Source organism: Myxocyprinus asiaticus, chromosome 7 (genome assembly GCF_019703515.2).
Source record: "Myxocyprinus asiaticus isolate MX2 ecotype Aquarium Trade chromosome 7, UBuf_Myxa_2, whole genome shotgun sequence".
In the NCBI taxonomy this organism is placed as follows: Eukaryota; Metazoa; Chordata; class Actinopteri; order Cypriniformes; family Catostomidae; genus Myxocyprinus; species Myxocyprinus asiaticus.
Genome location: NC_059350.1, coordinates 44,201,531 through 44,225,080, shown reverse-complemented (window position 1 = coordinate 44,225,080; position 23,550 = coordinate 44,201,531). Strand labels below are relative to the sequence as shown.

Below are 23,550 nucleotides of genomic sequence, written 5' to 3'. Positions count from 1 at the left end.
TAGCTTAGAACTCTTATATGAAGGATTTTATTAAGTCCCTTTGGAAAAAGTGAATGGGAAAAATACTTCCAGAACCAAGGCGACTAACTATACTGTTGTATAGAGATAATTTCAATAGTCCCCTAAATGGCGGAAATCTCGAAGAGTTATTTTATAATGTAGAAACAGTCCTCACCATGACTAATAAACTGCAGCAGATCAGGGAAAGATGAACACCCACCAATCCACCTAACAGTGGCTAAGAATGCCTTCTTCAAGTCTTTGGAATCACAGAAATCACCGTAAATAAGGGGTTTTAACAGCAGAAGAGCTTTAACAGCAAAGCTCTAAAGCAATTAATATATATAATATACTCAAAGAGAAAAGCAAATACCTATGCATAGAAACATTATTCAAACATCAGAGTCATTCAATACAAGTCGCTACCAGGATCACTGATATTAGATTGCCCTGGATAAAGCTAAAATGATGACGTATGTATGCAACAGCATGTACGTAACTACCTTTGGTTGAATTAGTTATCATATTAAAAAAGCTTTATAAGACGTTAACAAACTCCTCACCTTCATATACGCTGAGGGCACCTAATGTATCCAGACCACACCTCTGAACCTCGAAGCAGCCAATCATGTGAGTGAAAGCATTAATATGCAGCGAAGAGGAGGGGCAATGTCCACAGCAAATCCTCAGAAGTAACATCACAGAGGAGGTGACTGATCGAATGGAAATTCTTTAAAAGATGTATTTCTTACAAAGGATAAAGAGAAGACAATCTTAAAAATGACTTACAAGCACATTTAGACCCTAAATTTGCATACAAAGTTTTAAAACATTTTTAAAAGAAATGCTTGGAAGGCTGATGGAAGGAGACAAGGAAAAGCAACTTCTGAACTTATTTCAGGAGGCAATTTACATCAATAATATTTATGACCTTGAGGAATTCAATCTGTAAGATCAAACTCTATGAGAGCGTATTTAGTGGAGTTACAGCAGACTGAAGCAGAGATCTACTTACAGTGTGTGCCAGCTCTTCTATGGCTGTTAAACTCTGAATGAGCAGGTAAATACATTAGGCCTTTTGGGACAGCTGCTCCTGACTAAATTCAGTTCCTTTGCTGCTGGAGATATGAAGACTTTTTAAGTGCAACAGTATGGTTTCAAATAAAACAGTTCTGTTAATGTGTGACACCAGCACCTTGAGGTTGTGTTGACAAACATGGCAGGGGATGTGAGATGATATTGATGGCCTTCCTCTTTAAAGCTTCTGGACTAAGGGATAAAGGAGAGAGAAAGAGAAATAAAGAGATTAAAAAATGATGTGAACAATACAATGTTACTAGTTCAAATTTTTTGCTCTATGTAAGTGTGAAAATATGTCTATTGTAGTTACCAGTTCTCCATCTTTATGATTAATGCAGCATACTGGAAACATTCCTTTCCAGTACCCAATATCCTTTCCAATAGCACTTCCACTTTACACTCTGATTGGCTGAGCAGAGGCTTTCTGTGATAGACAAATCAATTTGCAATAAGTGTTAAAATCACAATGCATTGGTTACCAAAGGATCGCTAAGAATACACTCCTGTTAATTGGCCAATCAAGCACTGTTTTCAGTTATCACCCAATTAAAATAATCTCAAAATGGGCAAATATCAGACGATATATCAGTCTATATCTAGTATGAAATATAATATCTGTTGATTAATCGGTCTGATCGATATATCAGTCTATAACTAGTATGAAATATCATATCGACTGATTAATCGGTATATATCAGTCATTACTAGTATAAAATATCATATCTGCCAATTAATGGGCCTGACCGATATATCAGTCTATAACTAGTGAGAAATATCATATCGAAAGATTAATCGGCCTGAGTAATATAACGGTCTATACTTAGTATGAAATATAATATCTGCCAATTCATTGGTCTGACACATATATCTGTTTATAACTAGTATGAAATATCATATCTGCCGATTAATCAGCCTGAGCAATATAACGTTCTATAATTAGTATGAAATATAATATCTGCCAATTAATTGGCCTGACACATATATCGGTATATAACTAGTATGAAATATCATATCTGTGTATTAAATGGCCTGACCAATATATCAGTCTATAACTAGTATGAAATATCATATGGACCAATTAATCGCCCTGGGCAATATATAGGTCTTTAACTAGTAGAGGTTGACCAAAAGGGGATTTTGCTGATACCTATAACTTAGATGGTATAGTTTTAGGCCAACAGTTTTTTTTAATTGATTTACAAGTGCATCCGGAAAGTATTCACAGTGCTTCACTTTTTCCACATTTTGTTATGTTACAGCCTTATTCCAAAATGGATTAAATTCATTATTTTCCTCAAAATTCTACAAACAATACCCCATTATGACAATGTGAAAGAAGTTTGTTTGAGATCTTTGCAAATTTATTAAAAATAAAAAACGAAAAAAACACATGTACATAAGTATTCACAGCCATGACACTCAAAATTGAGCTCAGGTGCATCCTGTTTCCACTGATCATCCTTGAGATGTTTCTACAACTTGATTGGAGTCCACCTGTGGTAAATTCAGTTGATTGGACATGATTTGGAAAGGCACACACCTGTCTATATAAAGTCCCACAGTTAACAGTGCATGTCAGAGCACAAACCAAGCCATGAAGTCCAAGGAATTGTCTGTAGACCGCCGAGACAGGATTGTATCGAGGCACAGATCTGGGGAAGGGTACAGAAAAATTTCTGCAGCACTGAAGGTCCCAATGAGCACAGTAGCCCCCATCATCCGTAAATGGAAGAAGTTTCGTACCACCAGGACTCTTCCTACAGCTGGCCGTCCGGCCAAACTGAGCGATTGGGGGAGAAGGGCCTTAGTCAGGGAGGTGACCAAGAACCCGATGGTCACTCTGACAGAGCTCTAGCGTTTCTCTGTGGAGAGAGGAAAACCTTCCAGAAGAACAACCATCTCTGCAGCACTCCACCAATCAGGCCTGTATGGTAGAGTGGCCAGACGGAAGCCACTCCTCAGTAAAAGGCACATGACAACAAAATGTGGAAAAAGTGAAGCGCTGTGAATACTTTCCGGATGCACTGTATAGAATGATCAAAGATTTCTTAGTCTTTCATTACTATGACAGACACAAACACTGAGACTACAAAAGTCCAAAATGAATAAAATCCCAAAAGCATTTTATTGTACAACAAAAATTCCAATAATGACCAGAAAAATTAAGATTTTTAACTATAAACAAGCCTTATATACACTGCATTTTAAATAATAAAAAAAAAAAGACTGCTCCATATGCAAGTATTTAACAAATTAAGCTTTTTATAGCCTATATATTCACCAGGGGGCGCATTACAGAAAGATCCTAACTTTAGAATCTTATCTTATCTATTTAGTAACCATGGCAATTTCAGATAGGATCTCATTTAGGACAAAAGCTATTACAGAATAACATTTCCTAAGTGCATTATCTTATTTTAACTACAGTTAGGATTTGCTTTTGTAATATGAATTCGGTCAATAACTAGTGGGAAATATCATATCTGCTGATTAATTGGCCTGGGAAATATGTCAGTCTATAATATGAAATAACAAATCTGCCGATTAATTGGTCTGACCCATATATTGGTCTATAACTTGTATGAAATATCATATCTGCTGATTAATCGGCCTGGATAATATATTGGTCTACAGCTAATATGAAATATAATATCTGCTGATTAATCTGCCTGACCGATATATCAGTCTATAACTAGTATGAAATATCATATTTGTTGATTAATTGGCCCGACCCATATATCGGTCTACAACTAGTAGGAAATATCATATCTGCTGATTAATCGGCCTGACCGATATATCAGTCTATAACTTGTATGAAATATCATATCTGCCGATTATTCGGCCTGACCGATATATCAGTCTATAAATAGTCTGAAATATAATATAAACCAATTAATTGGCCTGGCCAATATATTGGTCTATAACTAGTATGAAGTATCATACAGTATCTGCCGATTAATTGACCTGACCCATATATCAGTCTACAACTTGTTTGAAATATCATATCTGCTGATTAATCGGCCTGACCGATATATCAGTCTATAAATAGTCTGAAATATCATATAAACCAATTAATTGGCCTGGTCAATATATCGGTCTATAACTAGTATGAAGTATCATACAGTATCTGCCGATTAATTGACCTGACCCATATATCAATCTACAACTAGCTTGAAATATCATATCTGTTGATTAATCGGCCTGACTGATATATCAGTCTATAACTAGTATGAAATATCATATCTGTTGATTGATTGGCTCGACCCATATATCGGCCTACAACTAGTACAAAATGTCATATCTGCCGATTAATTGGCCTGACCGATATATCAGTCTATAACTAGTATGAAATATCATTTCTGCCGATTATTTGGCCTGACCAATACATCAATCTATAACTAGCATGAAATGTCATATCAACCGATTAATCGGCCTGGGCAATATATCGGTCTTTATCTAGTATGAAATATCATATCTGCCCATTAATTGACCTGACCCATATATCTGTCTATAAATATTATGACATATCATATCTGCAGATTAATCGGCCTGACCGATATATCAGTCTATAACTAGTATGAAATATAAAATCTGTTGATTAATCGGCCTGACCAATATATCGGTCTATAATTAGTAAGAAATATCAGATTTGCCAAATAATCGGCCTGACCGAAATATGTCACGCAATGAATTAGAATGACTGATATACTGGTTTGCAACTAGTATGAAATATCACCTATAATTGAAACACACCATCGTTGGTATTAACATTACTACTGAAAAGATCACAAAGGGACTTCTGCCACATCAATAGAAAAAAGCATATATTAAGAGGCAATTCATTTTTGTGAAATCATATCACAATCTCAATTCATTATTGTGTAATCTATTGAAAGCCCTATGCTAAACTTTGTAAATCATACTGTGTCCTTTTTAACTCACCTTACAGCAGCTTGGAGGACAGTCATAAGAGGCAGTGTCAATAATTCAGATCCCCTGTTGATCAAGATCTCCAGAGGTCCTAACACATCTTTCCATGGCATGCTTCTCATAGGTTATTCACACTGAGATAGAACCAATGAGAGCAGCCGTAAACCCTGCATGTTCCTCTGAGCTCAACATTGGCACCCATAATCTCAGAGGTGACCGAGACCCAACCAGACCTCATGGGAGGATCACTTGGCCCTACAGCATCACTGCTGATGGTCATCTCTGAGGATGTGAAGAGGTTTAGGATATGCACTAAAACCTGATTGACCAAAGAGGAGACAAACAGGCTCCTGTCGTTCTGCAGATGGAGAATCACTTTGATGAGTACTGTGGATAAAAATGCATATGATAAAACTGAAGGCTGAATTCCCCTAATTGTTTAAAACTGAAAGAGCTAAGCTATCAGGCTTTAAACTGAAGTATAAAATATACATTACAAGATTAAATTAATTTAAAGTATCTACTGCTATTGTGTGCATTTATGTGTATGTGATGAACATTCACACAAATGAAATGGACAGCGAGTTGCAGGGTGCAACATTTTTGTGTCACTTGTCAATGGCTGATGAATTAATATAAATATTTATTTATGCTCATGAAACTGTCTATTTTTATTCTCATTTAAAAAAAATTTCTGATGACAAATTAATTATTTAACTGTTTCCTCTGCATATTCCTCTAACAAAACATCAAGACACTGTGATGTTGTTCATCATATTTTCAATTTGGCTCAATGTGCTCAATGTAAAAAAAAAAAAAAAAACTTTGATTCCTTGCTAAACATTTGATGGTACATTTTTCAATGAGGTAAAAGTCACTGATTTTTTCCATCTTTTTGTATCTCTTTAACTCACACCAGATAAAAGTAAAAATACAATCACTGATGACCAAAACATCATCCTTACATTGTACAGTATATTTAATGTTGTAATTCCTTTAACAAGTTACTGGACCATAACTCTTATTTATTCGATTTAAGAATGTTAATATTAAACCGTGTATGTGTTTGTGTGAAACCTTTTTGACAGACGAAGTCTAGGGCTTGCTGGTGTTTTAGCATATTCAACAGTCCCTGTAGCCAGCCACTGTGCACAGAGGCATCTCCCCAAATGTCACACACACCAACAGATCTGCCTCCTGATCAACCCCAAAACAGAGAACACAGAAAAACAAGAATTATGAATCCCGCACTGTACCTGGGGTTCATGCCATAAATGCAATCCCTTTTTAACAGGAAACAATGGTAAAAGGACAAAAAAGACATTTCTGTTTAATCTCTATCTGTTATCATGGCTCATAGGAGCAGGGATGGATTACTGACCGGGCCAATGGGGCCAGTGCCCAGGGGCCCTTGACTACCAGGAGCCTGGGGGGGCCCTGGGCTTTAAGGTAGCGTGATCCAGTTTGGTACAGAAAACCCATCAACAATGAAACCAAATGTTTATTTATGCTTGAATATATGGGTCCTATAGCCTATACAAGGCCTCTTAAACAACGCTCTTGGTCTATGAGGGCTCCCTGGCTGGCACTCCTGTTACTATTGGGCCCTGTGAATATGAAGGCCTCCAAACCTCTTATAGAACCATTGTCCCATCCTGTTTCAAATTAGCACACCTGTACATACAATTATTATTATAAGTGTATAAAGAAAGAAAGAAAGAAGGAAAAGACAGATGGAGACGCTGTGCCCACCATCCGAACATCACTTTTATTTTTATTTTGCCTAAACTGTTATTCTAAATGAAAAAAAAAAAACAAATGGGCATAGAGAGAGCAATTGAGTCTGTTTTAGCATGGTTAAGATTTAAAATGTTAACTGTCAAAACTTACACACTTTAATACAGTTGGTTGAATGACTATAAAAGACCCTCCTTCAAATATAGAAGTACAGCCAATTAAGTAGGGTGTATATTTGAAATTACAGATTTTCTTTTTTTTACTGGTCCAGTCATATTTTAGTGGCTAAGGCGCTTGAAATGACTGGTCCAATCAGATTGTAATACCTATTACCGCTAGACTAGTGATGTCGAAACGTTCACTTAATTTTTGTTTGCTAATTAATGCATAACAATGTATCTAAGGAAAACAAGTGGTGCTTTTAAAAGAAAATCCAAAAAGATCAGAGAAGCGAAGGAAGCTATTTTTTTTTAAGAGGTTTCCTTCAATTTCTAATTTCTTTGCAAAACCACTGGATTTCAACAACAAAGAGGAAATCACTAACATTAGCACAGAGCCTTGCACTAGAAGGGAAGGGGCTGCTACCGTTTCCCATTCTGAGGAAGAAAAAAAGGAGGATATCACCACTTTTTGTGAATGTGATGATAATTTCCACGAAGATCCAACTCCCATCACTACCAGTCTCAGAGCAGGTACCTCAAATCTCCCGCAACCCGGCAGGCACAGACCACCCACAGCAACAACATAAAATGGGCGCTTCAGACCAAGGTTAATATAGTTGTGATTTTTGTTTGTCAATGTTCAATGTTTGATTTAACTCCATTTGAGTTTTTTTCCATTTTAATTTCGGTTTCAGTTTATCCTTTCTTTTTCAGTGTTTTCTTGCTTAGTTATTTTAATTTGTTAATGAAGATGTTTTAAATATGTTTACAGCTGAAAACGTATTCATTAGTTCATCCCCCCCCAAAAAAAAAAAAAAAACACAAAAACTAACCTCTAAATATTGTTAATTTACCCTCATATCGTTGTGTGCCAAATGTGGCTTTATAGATTTAATAATTTAGTTTGTTTTTTAAGGATGGGTTCACATAAGAGCAGTATTTTAAGGCCAGGCATGGGGCAAACAGGGTGGTTTTATGGTGACAAATAATTTTTTTATTCATGTGATGCATTAAATACATGTATATTTGACAGTTAATTCATTAAAGACGTGTGTTTCATACGCCTTAATTTGCCTCATTGTTGATTATTCGTTGTGTAGCTAATATTAGATTTGTAGAGAGAAAAATACCTTGATTCCGTAAACCCTGTACAATGTATACAAATGCTTTTTTTAGCGCAGGGGTAGCGCAGGCATTTGACGCGGAGTGAGAACGGTTTGAATATTCATGATCATCATAACTTCCACTTTCTATTACTGTGAATGTGCAGCTAAGGGAAAGAACAGGAAAAAATTATGGAAGGGGAGGGGGGCTCTTGGAGATAACTGGCCCAGGGGCCTTTGCAAGTCATAATCTGTCCCTGCATTGGAGTCAAAATTGAAGGCTATATTGAGTCTCACTTCAAGCAAGTGGAAGTCTTTTTTTTGGTGGCAGCCAAAAGTCCAGTGAGTTTGAGGGTGAAAGAAAGGATAGTGGTATCTGTAGTTTTACATTTAAATACACAGGATATGAACTTCAAGAGGTATGGCTGTTGCTGAACAAGACACTCTCCATTACCTAAGGAAACACGCATCATACAGATTACATGTTTGAACACCATTATATGTGCAATAAAGCCACTAAAGTTGGAAAACAGCTGGACAACACATTAATTGCTTGGCAAACATTAAGGGCATGCCACCAAAATATCCCTCAACTACAGTAGGTTTTTATTTCACAAAATACTATTCTTGGATCAAAAATTCATCATTTGTATAAATTCGAGTTAATGTGACTCACTTTGGCTGGGCAGCTCTTTGAACCAATCCAGTAGCTTCTCTAAAGAGGTATCATCAGGTGGAGACTGCTTTGGGTTGGCCAGGGCCACACAGACTGCTGGCAGCCAGGATAAGCAGTCACTGTCCATGGTACCAACATCCCAGGATTATATCTACATAGGATTTCCTGAGAAGTGCCTACAACATGCAAGAATCAAGATTAAATAATTTGCTGCCTTAAAAACAAGATGTTTAGTTTCAGTGTGCTCAAAAAAACATAGCAACATAGGAACATCAATACATAAACACGACAAATGTTTTTGAGTCTAGTACACTAGTAGAAGTACACACAGAACAAAGAGACACTAGGTGTAAGTATTTAGTGTACTTCCACAGGATATTCTAAGAAAATATATTATGGTGCAGGCATGTTTTTGAGGTTTATATAAAATTAAAAAAATAAATAAATAAATAAAAAAGAGAGATGAACACTCTGCGAAAAAAAAAAACAAAACATAAAGTTCCTTAATGTACCGCTTTATGAAATCTAACTGAAAGTGGCAAAAGTATTTACATCATAAAACTATGATGAGACCATAACAATAGGGTAAAAGTACCAGAAATAATTTAAACGTTTCTATGTCTGTCTTAGTAAGCAGCAACACAGCTGTACTGTGCAACAGGAGACTCAAAAGTAACTTAAGAAAACATCTACAATTAATACTCCTAATTTTACTATAAAATGTTTACATTTACAGTAGCTTCATAGCACATGTTGTCTGCATTGTGTACGGCCGGCGTGCTGGAAAGGACATTTGTGCCTGAAAGCTGAGCGTTGACGTTTCTAGCTATGTATGCGCAAATGCTGCGCACTTTAATGTTCTCCAAATGCATAACCGGGTCGTGTCTAGAAGGTAACTTCACGGTTACCTAAAGTCTCGCGAGAGCCGCATGTGACGTTCACATCCTGTGTTTATTGTGTTTATTTTGGAGTCCTACAGAAACCCTACCCCTACTCCTAAACCTAACCTTACCAATAAATCCAACCCTGCTGCTAAACCTAAACTTAGTAACAGCGAATGATACTCTCGCGAGACTTCGGCTGCGGGGGGTGTTACCTTCTAGACACAGCCCCACGCATGGCTACAGCGCACTCTGTCAGGAGGCAGCCAGCATCATCAGTGTCTTACCTCCACTAGTTCTTTACAGACAGACCGCTTTCAAACGCATAGATTTCAGCGCGTCAAATGCAAGATACGGTAGACATGGCGGCTGAATCTGAATTTGATGAAGAAAAGGAGCCTTCTTTCAGCGATCAGGAGGATTTTGTGGATGACATCGATGATGATGGTAAAATGCGCGGCCTCAGTCACTTTCATCCATTGGCCAGACACTTCACTTAAGTTACAAGGAATTGCGTTTAAAAATAATAATTATATATATATATATATATATATAAAATAAATAAAAAAAAATTAATTAATACTATTCTGATCATATGCATTATAGTTTATTTGCCATGCATATGGAATAAAATGTCTCTGTATATCTTGTCAAAGAGAATTACCTCTGAGATTAGTTTTACATTAATTTAATTTAAGTTTATGGTTTTACTTCTTTAAGCTCTTACAAATTTACCATGGTAAATAGTTTCCTCCTAAATACCACTGTTACTATAATTATATATTACTCTAAAATCATAATAGGCTACATGAATATGGAATGTCCTTTTTTGATGACAATATAGTGGCTAAGCAAGTTAAGCAACAAAAAGTCCCATGGTAATTCTGTGGTATTTTTGGTATTCAAGTACCTTGGAATACCATGGTACAAGAATATGGTAATCTTTCAGTTCCTTGGTACTATGTACATCAAAGTATATCAAGGTACAATTACTTGTACAACGTCATGGAATTAGCATCCAGTTCCATTAATGTACCGTGGTACTGACACAGTACTGTTTTGCCGGGACACTCTACGGACTAATCATAATGTTAGATCGATTATAAATGTTTTTACTTTTTTAATGCAGGCGTCCAATATCGTAATGATGCACGTATAACACTGTGCGTGATTATTTGAACCTATCTTTATTGCAGAATTGTTGGAAGATGTTTTGCGGGAAAGACCTTTAGAGGCCGATGGTATTGATTCTGTGGTTGTGGTGGACAATGTTCCCCAGGTGGGCCCAGAGCGTCTGGAGAAACTGAAAAATGTGATCCATAAAATCTTCTCCAAGTTTGGAAAAATTACGAATGAATTTTACCCTGAAGTAACCGGGACCACCAAAGGGTAAGTTTTAGATTTCCACTTATGCTTTAACATTTTACACCTTAAAAGGAAACTATGAAGTATTTTTAAACAGTTTCCATTTTGACATAGTGATAAGTGTGAAACATTTGCTGTATTACTCATTCTCAGGTATATCTTTCTGGAATATGCGTCCCCTAACCACGCTCTGGAAGCAGTGAAAAATGCAGATGGTTACAAGCTGGACAAACAGCACACATTCAGAGTCAATCTGTTCACTGATTTTGATAAGTATGTTTCAAGAGTGTGCATAAATTTAAATTACAAATGTAACACTTTAGGGATAATTTTCATGTTGCGTTGAGTTGCATGATTTTGGAAGCAGAACAATAATAAAGCTGTAACTGAGTATGTTAGACTCATTTCCAAAATGTTATTTACAAAAAATAAAACTTTAAATTACTATAACATATACAGAGATTCAGTTTGTTCATCCATGTTTGTTTCAGGTATATGAACATCAGTGACCAGTGGGAGACTCCAGAAAAACAGCCATTTAAAGACTTTGTATGTGGTTCTGTGTATATATAAAATATGCACACAGTGAATTTGATTCCAATATAGCATTAAGTATTCTTCAAGCCCATATTTTAGCAGAACATAAATATTGGATTTCAAGCTTAGTTTTGATTAGGGATGTGCATGAGTAATCGACTAATCGAGTACTCATTCAGATTTAAATATTCGACTAGTAAAAACACCGCTCGATTATATTGCAATTTGATTTTCCTTTGTGCTTTTGGCTGCTGTAGGCAACAATGAAACTGCTCTTTCACCTGTATCTTGCCTGTTACAACTTAATGCATTGGGTGGTGCTGTGGATACATGTGGATCATTTCTTGTCACTGTTTACCAGGGTAACATGAGACACTGGCTCGAAGATCCAGACTGTCGGGATCAATACAGTGTAATCTACGAATCTGGAGAGCGAACCGCCATATTTTCCAATGACCCAAAGGAGCCAATATTGGTTGAGGAGAGAGCTGTGAGTACCTTTAAAGGTATAGTTCACCCAAAAATAAAAATTCTCTTATCATTTACTCACCCTCATGCCATCCTAGATGTGTCTGACTTTCTTTCTTCTGCAGAGCACAAACAAAGATATTTAGAAGAATATCTCAGCTCTGTAGGTCCATACAATGCAAGTGAGTGGTGACAAAAACTTTGAAGCTCCAAAAAGCACATTAAGGCAGCATAAAAGTAATCCATAAGGCTCCAGTGTAGGGTTGGGTGATATACCGGTAGACATGATAAACCGGTAGAAATTTGGCAACCGGTATACATTTTGGATTATTGTCTGTATCGTGGTTACGCAAAACTGCCTCCGCATGGCAAGAAACAGGGTTTTTCAGGTACTGACAATTTTTCGGCAGCTGCCCAAGCAAAATTTCGGGCCGCTGAAGCAAATTCAATGACATTAATCTCACGTTCTGAATATGCTTCTCAACAGACACACGTACCTGTGATTCAGGTGACTTACACGCGCTATCTCTGAAGCATGAAAAGTGCGTGCGAGTCTAGAAGACTTCCAGATTGGGCTCCGCAGACACTTGCGCTACTCAGCTCTATCGCGGCACAAACTTCAAGACATGCGTGACCCATTTGAATTGTACTGAGTTTTGAGTTTTGTTTTGTTTTTTACCTTAAAGCGCTATGGAGGATGTCAAATATCTCAAACGGTGAGAGAGCCTGACATTCTAACCAACATTGACGAGGAAAACAGCTAAAACAATGTGTCATGCGCTAACAATTATGTTTCATCTGTCATGCGGATTTTTAAACTACACATAATCACCCGTAATAAAATTCAGTTTGAGTGATGTTAGATATTAGAAAACAAACCGGCTTTGTTTTCAGATATTAAAATATTGTCTACAGATATGACTTAAACCATTAAGAGCCTAATGAAGTGTTTTATAATAATAATACTAGTCAACAACATCAGACTGAAATGTGAAATTTAGCATTGTGGTAAGGTTGATTACCACTTTTTGAATACCACCAATTGTTTGTAAAGTTCCAAATAAAAATAAAATTATATAAGAGGAAGTAGTTTCCATTTATAAAATATTTAATTCAATGACTGGATAAAAAAAAAAGACATTACAGTATTGTTATTTAATATATAAACCAATTATTATTATTATTATTTTTTTTTGGAAAAAATGTACTATATCGTGATATATATCGTTATCCTGATATAAAATTAGTGATATCGTGATATAAGATTTTGGTCATATTGCCCACCCCTACTCCAGTGGTTTAATCCATTGCTTCTGATGCAGTCCATTTGATTTTGGGTGAGAACAAACCGAAATATAACTCCTTTTTCACTATAAATCTAAACATTAGCAGTCTCCTTAGAAATCGTGATTTCAAGTTTGATTAAACTTATTAGAGTCACCTAGCGCTCTGCGCTTGCATCAAGCGCTAGGAAGTGTAATCAATCTTGAAATCATGATCTTTCCTAAAGACTGCAATGACAGTATTTACAGTGAAAAATGGGTTACATTTTGGCCTGTTCTCACCCGAAACCGATTGAATTGTTTCAGAAGGCATGGATTAAACCACTGGAGTCTATGGATTACTTTTATGCTGCTTTTGTGTGCTTTTTGGAGCTTACAATTTCTGGCCACCATTCACTTGCATTGTATGGACCTACAGAACAGAGATATTCTACTAAAAATCTTCATTTGTGTTCTGCAGAAGAAAGAAAGTCACAAACATCTAGGATGGCATGTGGGTGAGTAAATGAGAATTGAAAAGAGAATTAATATTTTTGGGTGAATTATCCTTTAAAAGCCTTCCAAATTCATTTGCTTAACTTGAAAAGTACATGTAAAATTTTATTGAAAGAATAAGGATTTTTATACTATATATGATCAACATACTGTATATAATTAATTATTATATTATCCTAATTATCTATTCAAATTTAAATAAAGTATGTGTAATTTATGAATGAATGCTGTCATTAAAGTTTTTCTTTACAATGTTGTTATCTTACCAAACAAATAATTGTGATGTAAGCCATGTTGTGGTGTACTAATTTGGGGAGTCTGATTGTTTACAGCGTTGGACAGAGACATACATCCGCTGGTCACCCAAAGGCACATACCTGGCCACCTTTCACCAACGAGGAATTGCTTTGTGGGGTGGAGAGAAGTTCAAGCAGATACAGAGATTCAGCCACCAGGGTGTTTCTCTCATTGATTTCTCTCCATGTGAAAGGTAAAAAATAGATAGAAACACACAGTGTGTTTACTTCTCTGCTTTATCACCTTACTTCAGCTGTTATCACAGAGTTACGAATGTGTAAGAACACATTTATAATGTCTGTCAGGTATGTGGTGACGTTCAGTCCACTGATGGATACTAAAGAAGACCCTCAAGCCATCATCATCTGGGACATCCTGACCGGACATAAGAAACGAGGCTTCCATTGTGAGAGCTCTGCACACTGGCCTATTTTTAAGTGAGTCCTTTAATTGCCATTTACTCCATTTAGTCTTTTCTTATTTATCTGTCACTCAGGGATTAAGCCTTTCAAAATTGCTTCTCTTGCAGGTGGAGTCAAGACGGAAAGTTCTTTGCTAGAATGACACAAGATACTCTGAGCATCTATGAAACCCCTGTGAGATAAGCCTTCTCCTTTTCAATATTCAAGTAATAGTCAGTTAATATATAAATTCTGGGACTGGTTTGTAATGATATTTGTTGATCTCTTCCAGTCAATGGGACTGCTAGATAAGAGGAGTTTAAAAATAAGTGGAATAAAGTAAGTTTTCACAAACCTCTTCAGACTTGTAGAATGTGATTAAATTAAACATAAGAAAAGCATTTAAGCAATAGTTTACCCAAAAAATGAAAATTCCATCGTCATTTACTCACCCTAATGTGAGTAAATGAACATTGAAGAATGTTCAGGCTGCTTTTGGCTTGTCTTTACAATCGAAGAAAGAAAGTCATAGAGATTTGGAACAAGATGAGGGTGGTTAAAGGGCTTTTCCCACCAAATGTGTTTTTATGTCCCTCTACGTACTTTTACCATTGTTTTTTTATGTAAATGTGCTAGATGGACATCTTTGACCATTGCGACGTGTCCACCTATTTTTTTCAGCGTCTTGTGGAGGAGCGGCGTGTTTTTTAGACACCTTGTCAGTTAAAAAAATAACTTTTAAACTTAGGGCTCTATTTTCGTGATTGCACAAAGCGCAGCAATGCGCGCAAAGATCGTGTGCTACGTCTTATCCAATTTTCGTGAGAGTGCTAATTCTAAGCGTAATTGTCATGCAAGCGCAAAGCACAAGGGGGTGTGGGTGGGAGTATTTGCACTATCTGTGGGTGTATGCGCGCAAACTGTGGGTGTATTGTATGGTAATGAAGTGGCGCAAAGCACAATTGGCTATTTTCCTGGGAAATAGGTCATTATGCTAAGATGTATCAAAACCACATTTGTTTTCAGCGCAAAATGCACATTTCTAAATGTAGTTCCTACATTTGCAGTTTGGAGATTTCACCAGCAGGTTGTAATAAAGTTCATGGCCAAACTCTGAAAATATGGTGGAACATCAAATTATGTCCCGATAGCCGTTTTATGAAACAAAAATGTATTAGATTTGTGTTAAACTATCTATATGTCATGGTTTATTTTTCAATTATTATTATCATTATGTTCATATTTACAATTGTATTTATGATCTAATTTGTATTGGTATTTTTCCACCTGTTGTCGTAGAGTGATTTTTAAGTTACTGCAAAAGGGGCTGGTGGAAGAAGTTGAAGAGGGTAAAATGTTTGTATTTGGTATGATTGTTTTACCTCTTCATTATTTTGATTATATTTTCTTTTTATTGAATTTAGAAATATTTTTGGTTTTTAATTTTTTCATGTTTCAATAAATTATTTGCATTTTTCAAAATCAAAATCGACCGGTAGAAGTGAAGTGTGTTCCAAAACAATCACTGTTCATACTAGCCATGATTTGTGTATCAGTAGATGAAAATGATTAATAATACTTACATTCTCTATAATTAATGGAGCGTAAATCCAAATCCTGATGAGAAACACATTTTCCATGCATGTAAAAGGAGCATGTCACTGTCATAGAAATATGCCTGACATTCTTTTGTTAATGCAGAAAAGAGGGAAATCCCTATTTCTATTTACCTTTTTTATTGCACACAGTCACTCATTTATTACACTACCAATTTCTTATGAATGGGCTATCTTTGTTTATATCACTGGTGTTTGAGAGAATGGACTAGGACACAGACGCTGCAATTACCAGAGAATAACCTCAGAATTAAATTGCACTTGACCCAGCCAATTAGCTTTTGCACACGTAATTTTGCCAAACCCACTTGCACCTAGACTTAGCTCATGCTTGCACGAAAATACTAAAACTTCATGGCCATGCCCACTGACATTGCGCTTATGACTTAAAGCATAGCGCTGCTCTTAAAATAGGGCGTTTAATCAAAGTAAAACTAATTTCGAGACTCCTGCATTCTGTTATATGCATTGTACTGTATCTATCTTTTTACAAAGCAAGAACGCGTTCAGTCTGAACAACCCCTAAATAATGACAGAATTTTCATTTTTGGGTGAACTTCTCTTTTAAAATATTATATGTCTGAATCACTAAATTTCTCGTTCACAGTGTCCTTACCAGGCGCAATGCAATAAAGCGTGTAAATATGAGTTTTGTCCTGACCAGCCACGACTGCGACAAGCAAAGAGCGACAGGACATTTTTTCATGCTGGTTACCCCCGCCCTCTGTGGAATCTCATTGGCCCAGAAGGTGTCTGATTGGCTGTGTATCATGTCACAGCAGGGTTGGGAGGGTTACTTTTGAAATGTATTCCACTACAGATTACAGAATACATGCTTTAAAATGTAATTTATAATGTATTCTGTTAGATTACTTATGTAATCTAAATATTTTGGATTACTTCTTCAGCACTGGTAGATTTTTTTCACTTGTTTTGACTTTAGAAAATCTGCCAGTACAGTAAGACAAAATACACGTTATGAATACCTAAGATTTTTGCCCTAATATCAAAGGTCTTACTAGAGAAAAAGATTATGATCTAATGTGAATTTTCTTGATAGAAAAAATATGATCATGCCTGGTAATAGGTGCATGTAAAACGGCTAGAAATAGCATTTTAGCTTAGCATAAGGCTAAATGTTCACTAGACAATTTACACAAGGTTCTAAACCAACTTCAAACTCACTTCTCTGTCTGCTTGTATGAATGTAACACATCTTAAGAAAGTGTTTCTCCACTTTTGAAATGCCCCTCAGATCGCATCATTTATATGTATAAATGTTTTCCATCTGAAAGGACTAAATATTAAATTAAACAAATGACAATAAAAGGCAAAGTAATCTCTTCAGTAATCAAAATACTTTTTCAAGTAACTGTATTCTGATTACCAACTATTTAAATTGTAACTGTAGTGGAATACAGTTACTAATATTTTGGATTTTAAATATGTAATTCAGTTACATGTATTCTGTTACTCCCCAACCCTGCGTCACAGTAATTTCTCATTCAGCATGAATAGACAAATTGCTTGATGTTGGAATATTGCTTTATCAAGCCTGGTTAGGACAGAGCATTAGTGTACCAGGAAATCAGGCTACTATAAAATGCAACCTTAAAGTTAAACTTATGCATTTTTTCCTGTCTGATAGAGATTTTTCTTGGTCACCGGGGGACAACATAATCGCCTTTTGGGTCCCTGAAGACAAGGACATTCCAGCAAGAGTAACGCTAATGCAGTTCCCATCCCGTCTGGAAATTCGGGTGCGAAATCTTTTTAACGTGGTGGACTGCAAACTCCACTGGCAACGACAGGGTGATTACTTATGTGTGAAAGTGGACCGAACACCCAGAGGAACACAGGTGTGTATTTATTATGTATAAGAGTCAGTAGAGAGTCTTCTAATCATTTCAAACAGCTTTTCAGTTCCTTTATCAGCCATCCTTGAACTGTGCGAAATATTTTCTTCTCTTCCATAGGGTGTCGTCACTAACTTTGAGATTTTCCGCATGAGAGAGAAACAGGTTCCTGTGGACGTGGTAGAAATGAAAGGTGATTAAGGTCTCAACAAAATATTCATATATTATATTTTGTATAATACAAACAAAATATAAATGTTCAACTTTACGTTTTAAATGGAACATCTGATCTTTTATTAGAGAGCATTATTGCATTTGCCTGGGAGCCTAACGGCAATAAGTTTGCAGTACTACATGGAGAATCACCTAGAATTAATGCCTCCTTCTACCATGTCAAAAGCAATGGCAAGATAGAGCTTATTAGTAAGTGCTAATTTAAAATTTACACTCAAAGTTAAACAATTATTAAATAATTAATGTATATACAATTATTATATGCAAAGATCTATTGATATAAATGTACATATGCATGTAATATCACACATCACTTAGGGGTGTCATATTTATAGACTTTAAATAGATGAATTGGTGAAGGTACTTATCGGTTCTTTGTGGTTATTCTGTGGTTTTCCAGAGATGTTTGATAAGCAGCAAGCCAACAGCATCTTTTGGAGTCCCCAGGGTCAGTTTATGGTACTAGCTGGACTAAGGAGGTTAGATAGTCTGTTGGTAAATGTTTTTTAATGTGTCTAAACTGAATTTCTTGGCTCACACAAGTGATTGATTCTTTCTTCTGCTCAGTATGAATGGTGCTCTTGCATTTGTGGACACGTCAGATTGCACCATTATGAATATTGCTGAGCATTACATGGCTTCTGATGTGGAGTGGGACCCTACAGGCAGATATGTGGTTACTTCTGTTTCCTGGTGGAGCCACAAGGTATGACCCTTCAATAATTTGACATGTTCACTTCCTTGTATTCATATTGATTTATCTTCACATACAAAAAATAACTAAACTAAATATGATAACATGATGATTGATTTGAAAAAAATAAATAAATTTGTACTTCTAAAAAATTTTTGCACTTCTGTTTTTTCAGTTCAAAACAACAGAACTCACATGTTACATGTATTTACTGTATATAATGTAATAGAGCATTACAAATTCATAATATGCATATGTTGGGCAGTTCAACAGAAATGTCAACCACAGGAACAAAAACCCCTTTTAAATTTTGTATTATAGTGGTATAATGGATAATGCTGTCTAGACCGCTAGAGGGTGCCGCTTGCTCACACAGTGCTTACTGGAGCCCTGACTGAAGTGATGAATGCAGACTATATTTTAAAATGCAGCCATTTAAGGTTTAGTTGCTGCGCAAATTGCGATTTTAATCTTAATTCAATCAATCATGCAGCATTAATGGATCATAATAATGTCTCAGAAAGTCAAAGTCTGCTGCTTTCAAAGTATTTTAGATGCTTTCCCTCATCATGTGGCCTATAGGTGTCACGTCCATTTATGATGGTTTTTCCGCATTAACGTGAAAATGAGAAAGAATAAAAATATTACATGTTCTTAGGAGTGCCAACCCTTCTACATATTGTGGCTATTATTATTTCTTGATTTTGCATTTGAATTCACAGATTTTTTACAAAGTGTATTACTACTTAATTATAAATAAACCATATGTTTTTCATATCAGCATTTTCATGCTAATAACCGACATGCTGAGGGTTTTAATTTGGTCAATAAATGGCAAATAAATATCAGCAGCTGTTACATCTGTGCATCCATATTACTAAGTGGCTATTTTTTTGCTATTTGACAGGTAGACAATGCATACTGGCTTTGGACATTCCAGGGGCGCCTTCTGCAAAAGAACAGCAAAGATAGATTCTGTCAGTTGCTGTGGAGACCATGCCCTCCCACTTTACTCAGTCAAGAGCAAATAAAGGTGATGGCCTTACCACTCATTTGTGAAGTCTACAGACTATTTTGTTAAATTGAAAAATCATACTATGGACACTTTTGGTTCCTCATTTTTAACAGGAAATTAAGAAGGACCTGAAGAAGTACTCTAAAATCTTTGAGCAAAAAGACAGATTGAGCCAGTCCAAGGCTTCCAAGGTCAGTTGTTTCCTCTGATTTGACTATGACACCTAATTCTATTGGCTATAAATCACACTTTTTTAAGCATTTTGATTATTCTTCCATTTTTTTCTCCATTTTAATCTGTAAAATGCAGAACAAATATTAAATACTTGCTCTGCACTTGATTATTTTATTGTGAAAGTCTAAATAAGTGTTTTGATGCAATGTTTCTGCAACACTCTTGATGCAGGAATTGGTGGACAAGCGTCGACTGATGATGGAGGAATACAGGCAGTACAGAGATAGTGCCACTCAGATGTACAACCAACAGAGAGATCTGCGCCTCCAGCTCAGAGGAGGTGAGAAACATGGCTTTCTGTCTCCATCTCTGTATTTATTTCTCTCTATCTTTCTCTTTTTCTATCTAGATATATCCTTGTCTGAAACCATAGCAGTTTTCTCAGCTGTTCACCTCTCTATAATTAGGATGCACCTAATTATATAGTTTATTAAGTGATTAAATCAAATTAGCACTGTAAAGAGTAATTATTCAGAACCATTAAAGGAATAGTTCACCCAAAAATAAAAATTATCTCATCATTTACTCACCCTCATGCCATCCCAGATGTGTATGACTTTCTTTCTTCTGCAGAACACAAATTTAGATTTTTAGAAGAGTATTTCAGCTCTGTAGGTCCATACAATGCAAGTGAATGGGTGTCAACATTTTGATGCCCCAAAAAGCTCATAAAGGCAGCATAAAAGTAATACATAAGACTCCAGTGGTTAAATATATATCTTCAGATGCGATATGATAGGTGTGGGTGAGAAATTCTTCTCCCTGCCCAGTAAGGGGTGTATGCATGAAGAATGAATCACCAAAAACAAAAGAAGAAGAAAGTGAAAGTTAAAGCGGAGATTGACTGAGCATGGAGGAGGATTTATAGTAAAGATTTACTAAAATATTGATCTGTTTCTCACCCAAACCTATCAAATCGCTTCTGAAGACATTGATTTAACTACTGGAGTCATATGGATTTGTTTTATGCTGACCTATGTGATTTTTGGAGCTTCAAAATGTTGGCACCCATTCACTTGCATTGTATGGACCTACAGAGCTGAGAAATTCTTCTAAAAATCTTCATTTGTGTTCTGCTGAAGAAAGAAAGTCATACAGATCCAGGATGGCATAAGGGTGAGTAAATGATGAGAGAATTTCCATTTTTGGGTAAACTATTCCTTTAAATTACTACATTTGCTCATAGCAGCTCTTCTCCACAGATTAACCCTTGTGTTGTGGTCATTTGTGCTAACACCTCTTGTGTTCCCAGTCAAAAATAAAATAAACAGCCCACTATGATTGTTTATAAATAATTCATTTTGCATATACTGTATTATCCCAAGATATTGCATTATATCTTTTTGTCAACTTCTTTTTCAGTAATTACTACTTTCTTTTTAACATATGTTTTATATATATATATATATATATATATATATATATATATATATATATATTGATAGAAGGATTCATTGAATTGAGCTCATATCAGGTTAGTGGGGGGCACTCCCTGCATAAAAAATTTAAAATAATAATTATTAAGTTTTAACAAAGTGAAATAAAACTAATATTAGGGTTAATGCTGCTTGTATGTGAATGCTTTCTTTACATTGTCTCACTATGGTACTTCAGTACTATATACATTTATGGGGTGGGCTTATTCTAATGTGCTTCTCAAAAATATTTTCCAACTTTGACTACAACTCTCAATCTCTCAGGTGTGGACACAGATGAGCTGGACAGTAATGTGGAGGACTGGGAAGAGGAAACCATTGAGTTCTTTATCAGTGAAGATATCATAGCTCTTGGAGACCTGGAGTAGATCTGCAGTAAAAGCAGCCTTGTTTTTATAACTGTGTGATGCAACACTTATCCACAGAGGGCACCAAAGGTCCATAATGAGTATGAGAAATGCACAGAATATTTTATTCATTTCTAATATGAATTCAGATTCAGAGCTCATATTCTTGTCATAATGCCCCTTCAAACATTTCAGGCATCACAAACTCATGTAGCATTCATTGAAGGGAGTAAAGGGCAGTGAACAGATTTATTGTTAGAAATTCTTCTGCTGACAGAGAAGGATACTGTATTATTATGCTCAAAAACAATGGTACTCGTCTGTGTGTTACGGTTTCTCCAAGAACATTTAAGAGAGAAATGTTTGTACTGTGGGCTGGTGTTTCACATAATAGGACATTTTTAAATAGGGAAATCTATTCTTAAAGCTGAAGTGTGTAATTTTTGCGCCACCAAACAGAATTGCAAAAATAACCATTCTTTTCAAAACAGCTTTTAAAAACACCTCTGTCTGTCCTGACAGATTGTACCGCTCCCAACTCACACCATTGGAAGAGTTAATGTTGTTGTGTTTCATGAGACGGGTTGCTCAAAACAAACAGAGGTATTTTTATAGCGCCACAGAGACAGTGTTTACAGTTTTCAAGAAAATTAACCTATGAATGGCTTACTAGTTATCTCTGCATATTAAAATGGGATACGAGAAAGTATTTTAACACAGAAAAAGTTACATGCTTCAGCTTTAACACTATTTTTCCTTTCAACAACATTCCAGAAGAAATACTTCTTGACTTATGATTCATTTCTAAGCTGCACTTGATTTCACCAATAATGAAAATTCTCTCATCATTTACTCACCCTCATGCCATCCTAGATGTTTATGACTTTATTTTGCAGAACACAGACAAAGGTTTTTAAAAGAATATTTTAATTTTATAGGTCCATACAGTGCAAGTGAATGGTGTTCAAAACTTTGAAGCTCCAAAAAGCACATAAAGGCAGCATAAAAGTAATCCATGTGACCCCAGTTTTTTAATCCATGTCTTCTGAAGCAATACAATCGATTTTGGGTGAGAACTGACCAAAATATAACTTTTTTTCACTATAAACCTTGACATCATCCGTCTCCTTGGCGATCATGATTTCAAGCTCGATTACATTTCCTAGCACCATCTAGTGCTCTGCACATGTGTCAAATACTAGGAAGTGTAAACAAGCTTGAAATTATGATCGTGTCTTGAGACTGCAATGGAAATATGTACTGTGAAAAAAGTCATATTTTGGTCTGTTCTCACCCAAAATTGATTGGATCGCTTCAGAAGACATGGATTAAACCACAGGAGTCTTATGATTTACTTTTATTTTGCCTTTGTGCTTTTTTGAGCTTCAAAGTTTTGGTCACCATTTACTTGCATTGTGTAGACTTACAGAGCTGAAATATACTTCTAAACATCTTTGTTTTTGTGTTATACAGAAGAAAGAAAGTCATACACATCAGGGATGGCCTGAGCCTGAGTAAATGATGAGAGAATTTTAATTTTTGGGTGAACTATCCCTTTAAGTAAAAATCATTTTAAAATTATATGGAAATTTATTAAATGGGCAAAGTCATTCTGTAAATAAATCTAACTTTCGCAAGCATCATCTAAAATATTATGCATGTTTACTCCTATAAAATAAATGAAGTAAACATGTTGCTTCTGTC

General features: G+C 35.8%; 1 protein-coding gene and 1 pseudogene across 2 annotated transcripts; one reads left to right on the top strand and one right to left on the bottom strand.

Annotated features, from left to right (window-relative positions):
* Positions 1-72: 72 nt before the first annotated feature.
* LOC127443862 (BRCA1-associated ATM activator 1-like) lies at positions 73-9,530 on the bottom strand (annotated as a pseudogene).
* A 121-nt stretch (positions 9,531-9,651) lies between these two features.
* On the top strand, positions 9,652-22,783 carry LOC127443860 (eukaryotic translation initiation factor 3 subunit B-like). 2 transcript variants are annotated; one of them, XM_051702847.1, is made up of 18 exons: positions 9,652-10,015; positions 10,765-10,957; positions 11,087-11,206; positions 11,425-11,482; positions 11,832-11,960; positions 14,049-14,206; positions 14,319-14,450; positions 14,543-14,609; positions 14,707-14,753; positions 17,679-17,889; positions 18,007-18,079; positions 18,187-18,309; positions 18,521-18,599; positions 18,688-18,826; positions 19,722-19,847; positions 19,943-20,020; positions 20,235-20,343; positions 21,764-22,783. In XM_051702847.1, exons 1-18 carry the CDS (start codon positions 9,913-9,915, stop codon positions 21,865-21,867), a joined length of 2,049 nt encoding a protein of 682 aa, XP_051558807.1. In that variant the 5' UTR covers positions 9,652-9,912; the 3' UTR covers positions 21,868-22,783. The 2 variants fall into 2 exon arrangements, with proteins under 2 accessions (XP_051558807.1, XP_051558808.1); XM_051702848.1 differs by having other exon boundaries at positions 9,873-10,015; positions 10,848-10,957.
* Positions 22,784-23,550: the final 767 nt, after the last annotated feature.

Excerpts from the sequence above, each read along its gene's own strand:
- LOC127443860 (XM_051702847.1), top strand. The coding sequence starts at position 9,913 with ATGCAAGATACGGTAGACATGGCGGCTGAATCTGAATTTGATGAAGAA. Across the intron at positions 18,310-18,520 it reads TGGCAAGATAGAGCTTATTA|AGATGTTTGATAAGCAGCAA; the intron begins GTAAGTGCTAAT and ends GTGGTTTTCCAG. Across the intron at positions 20,021-20,234 it reads GCCAGTCCAAGGCTTCCAAG|GAATTGGTGGACAAGCGTCG; the intron begins GTCAGTTGTTTC and ends CTCTTGATGCAG.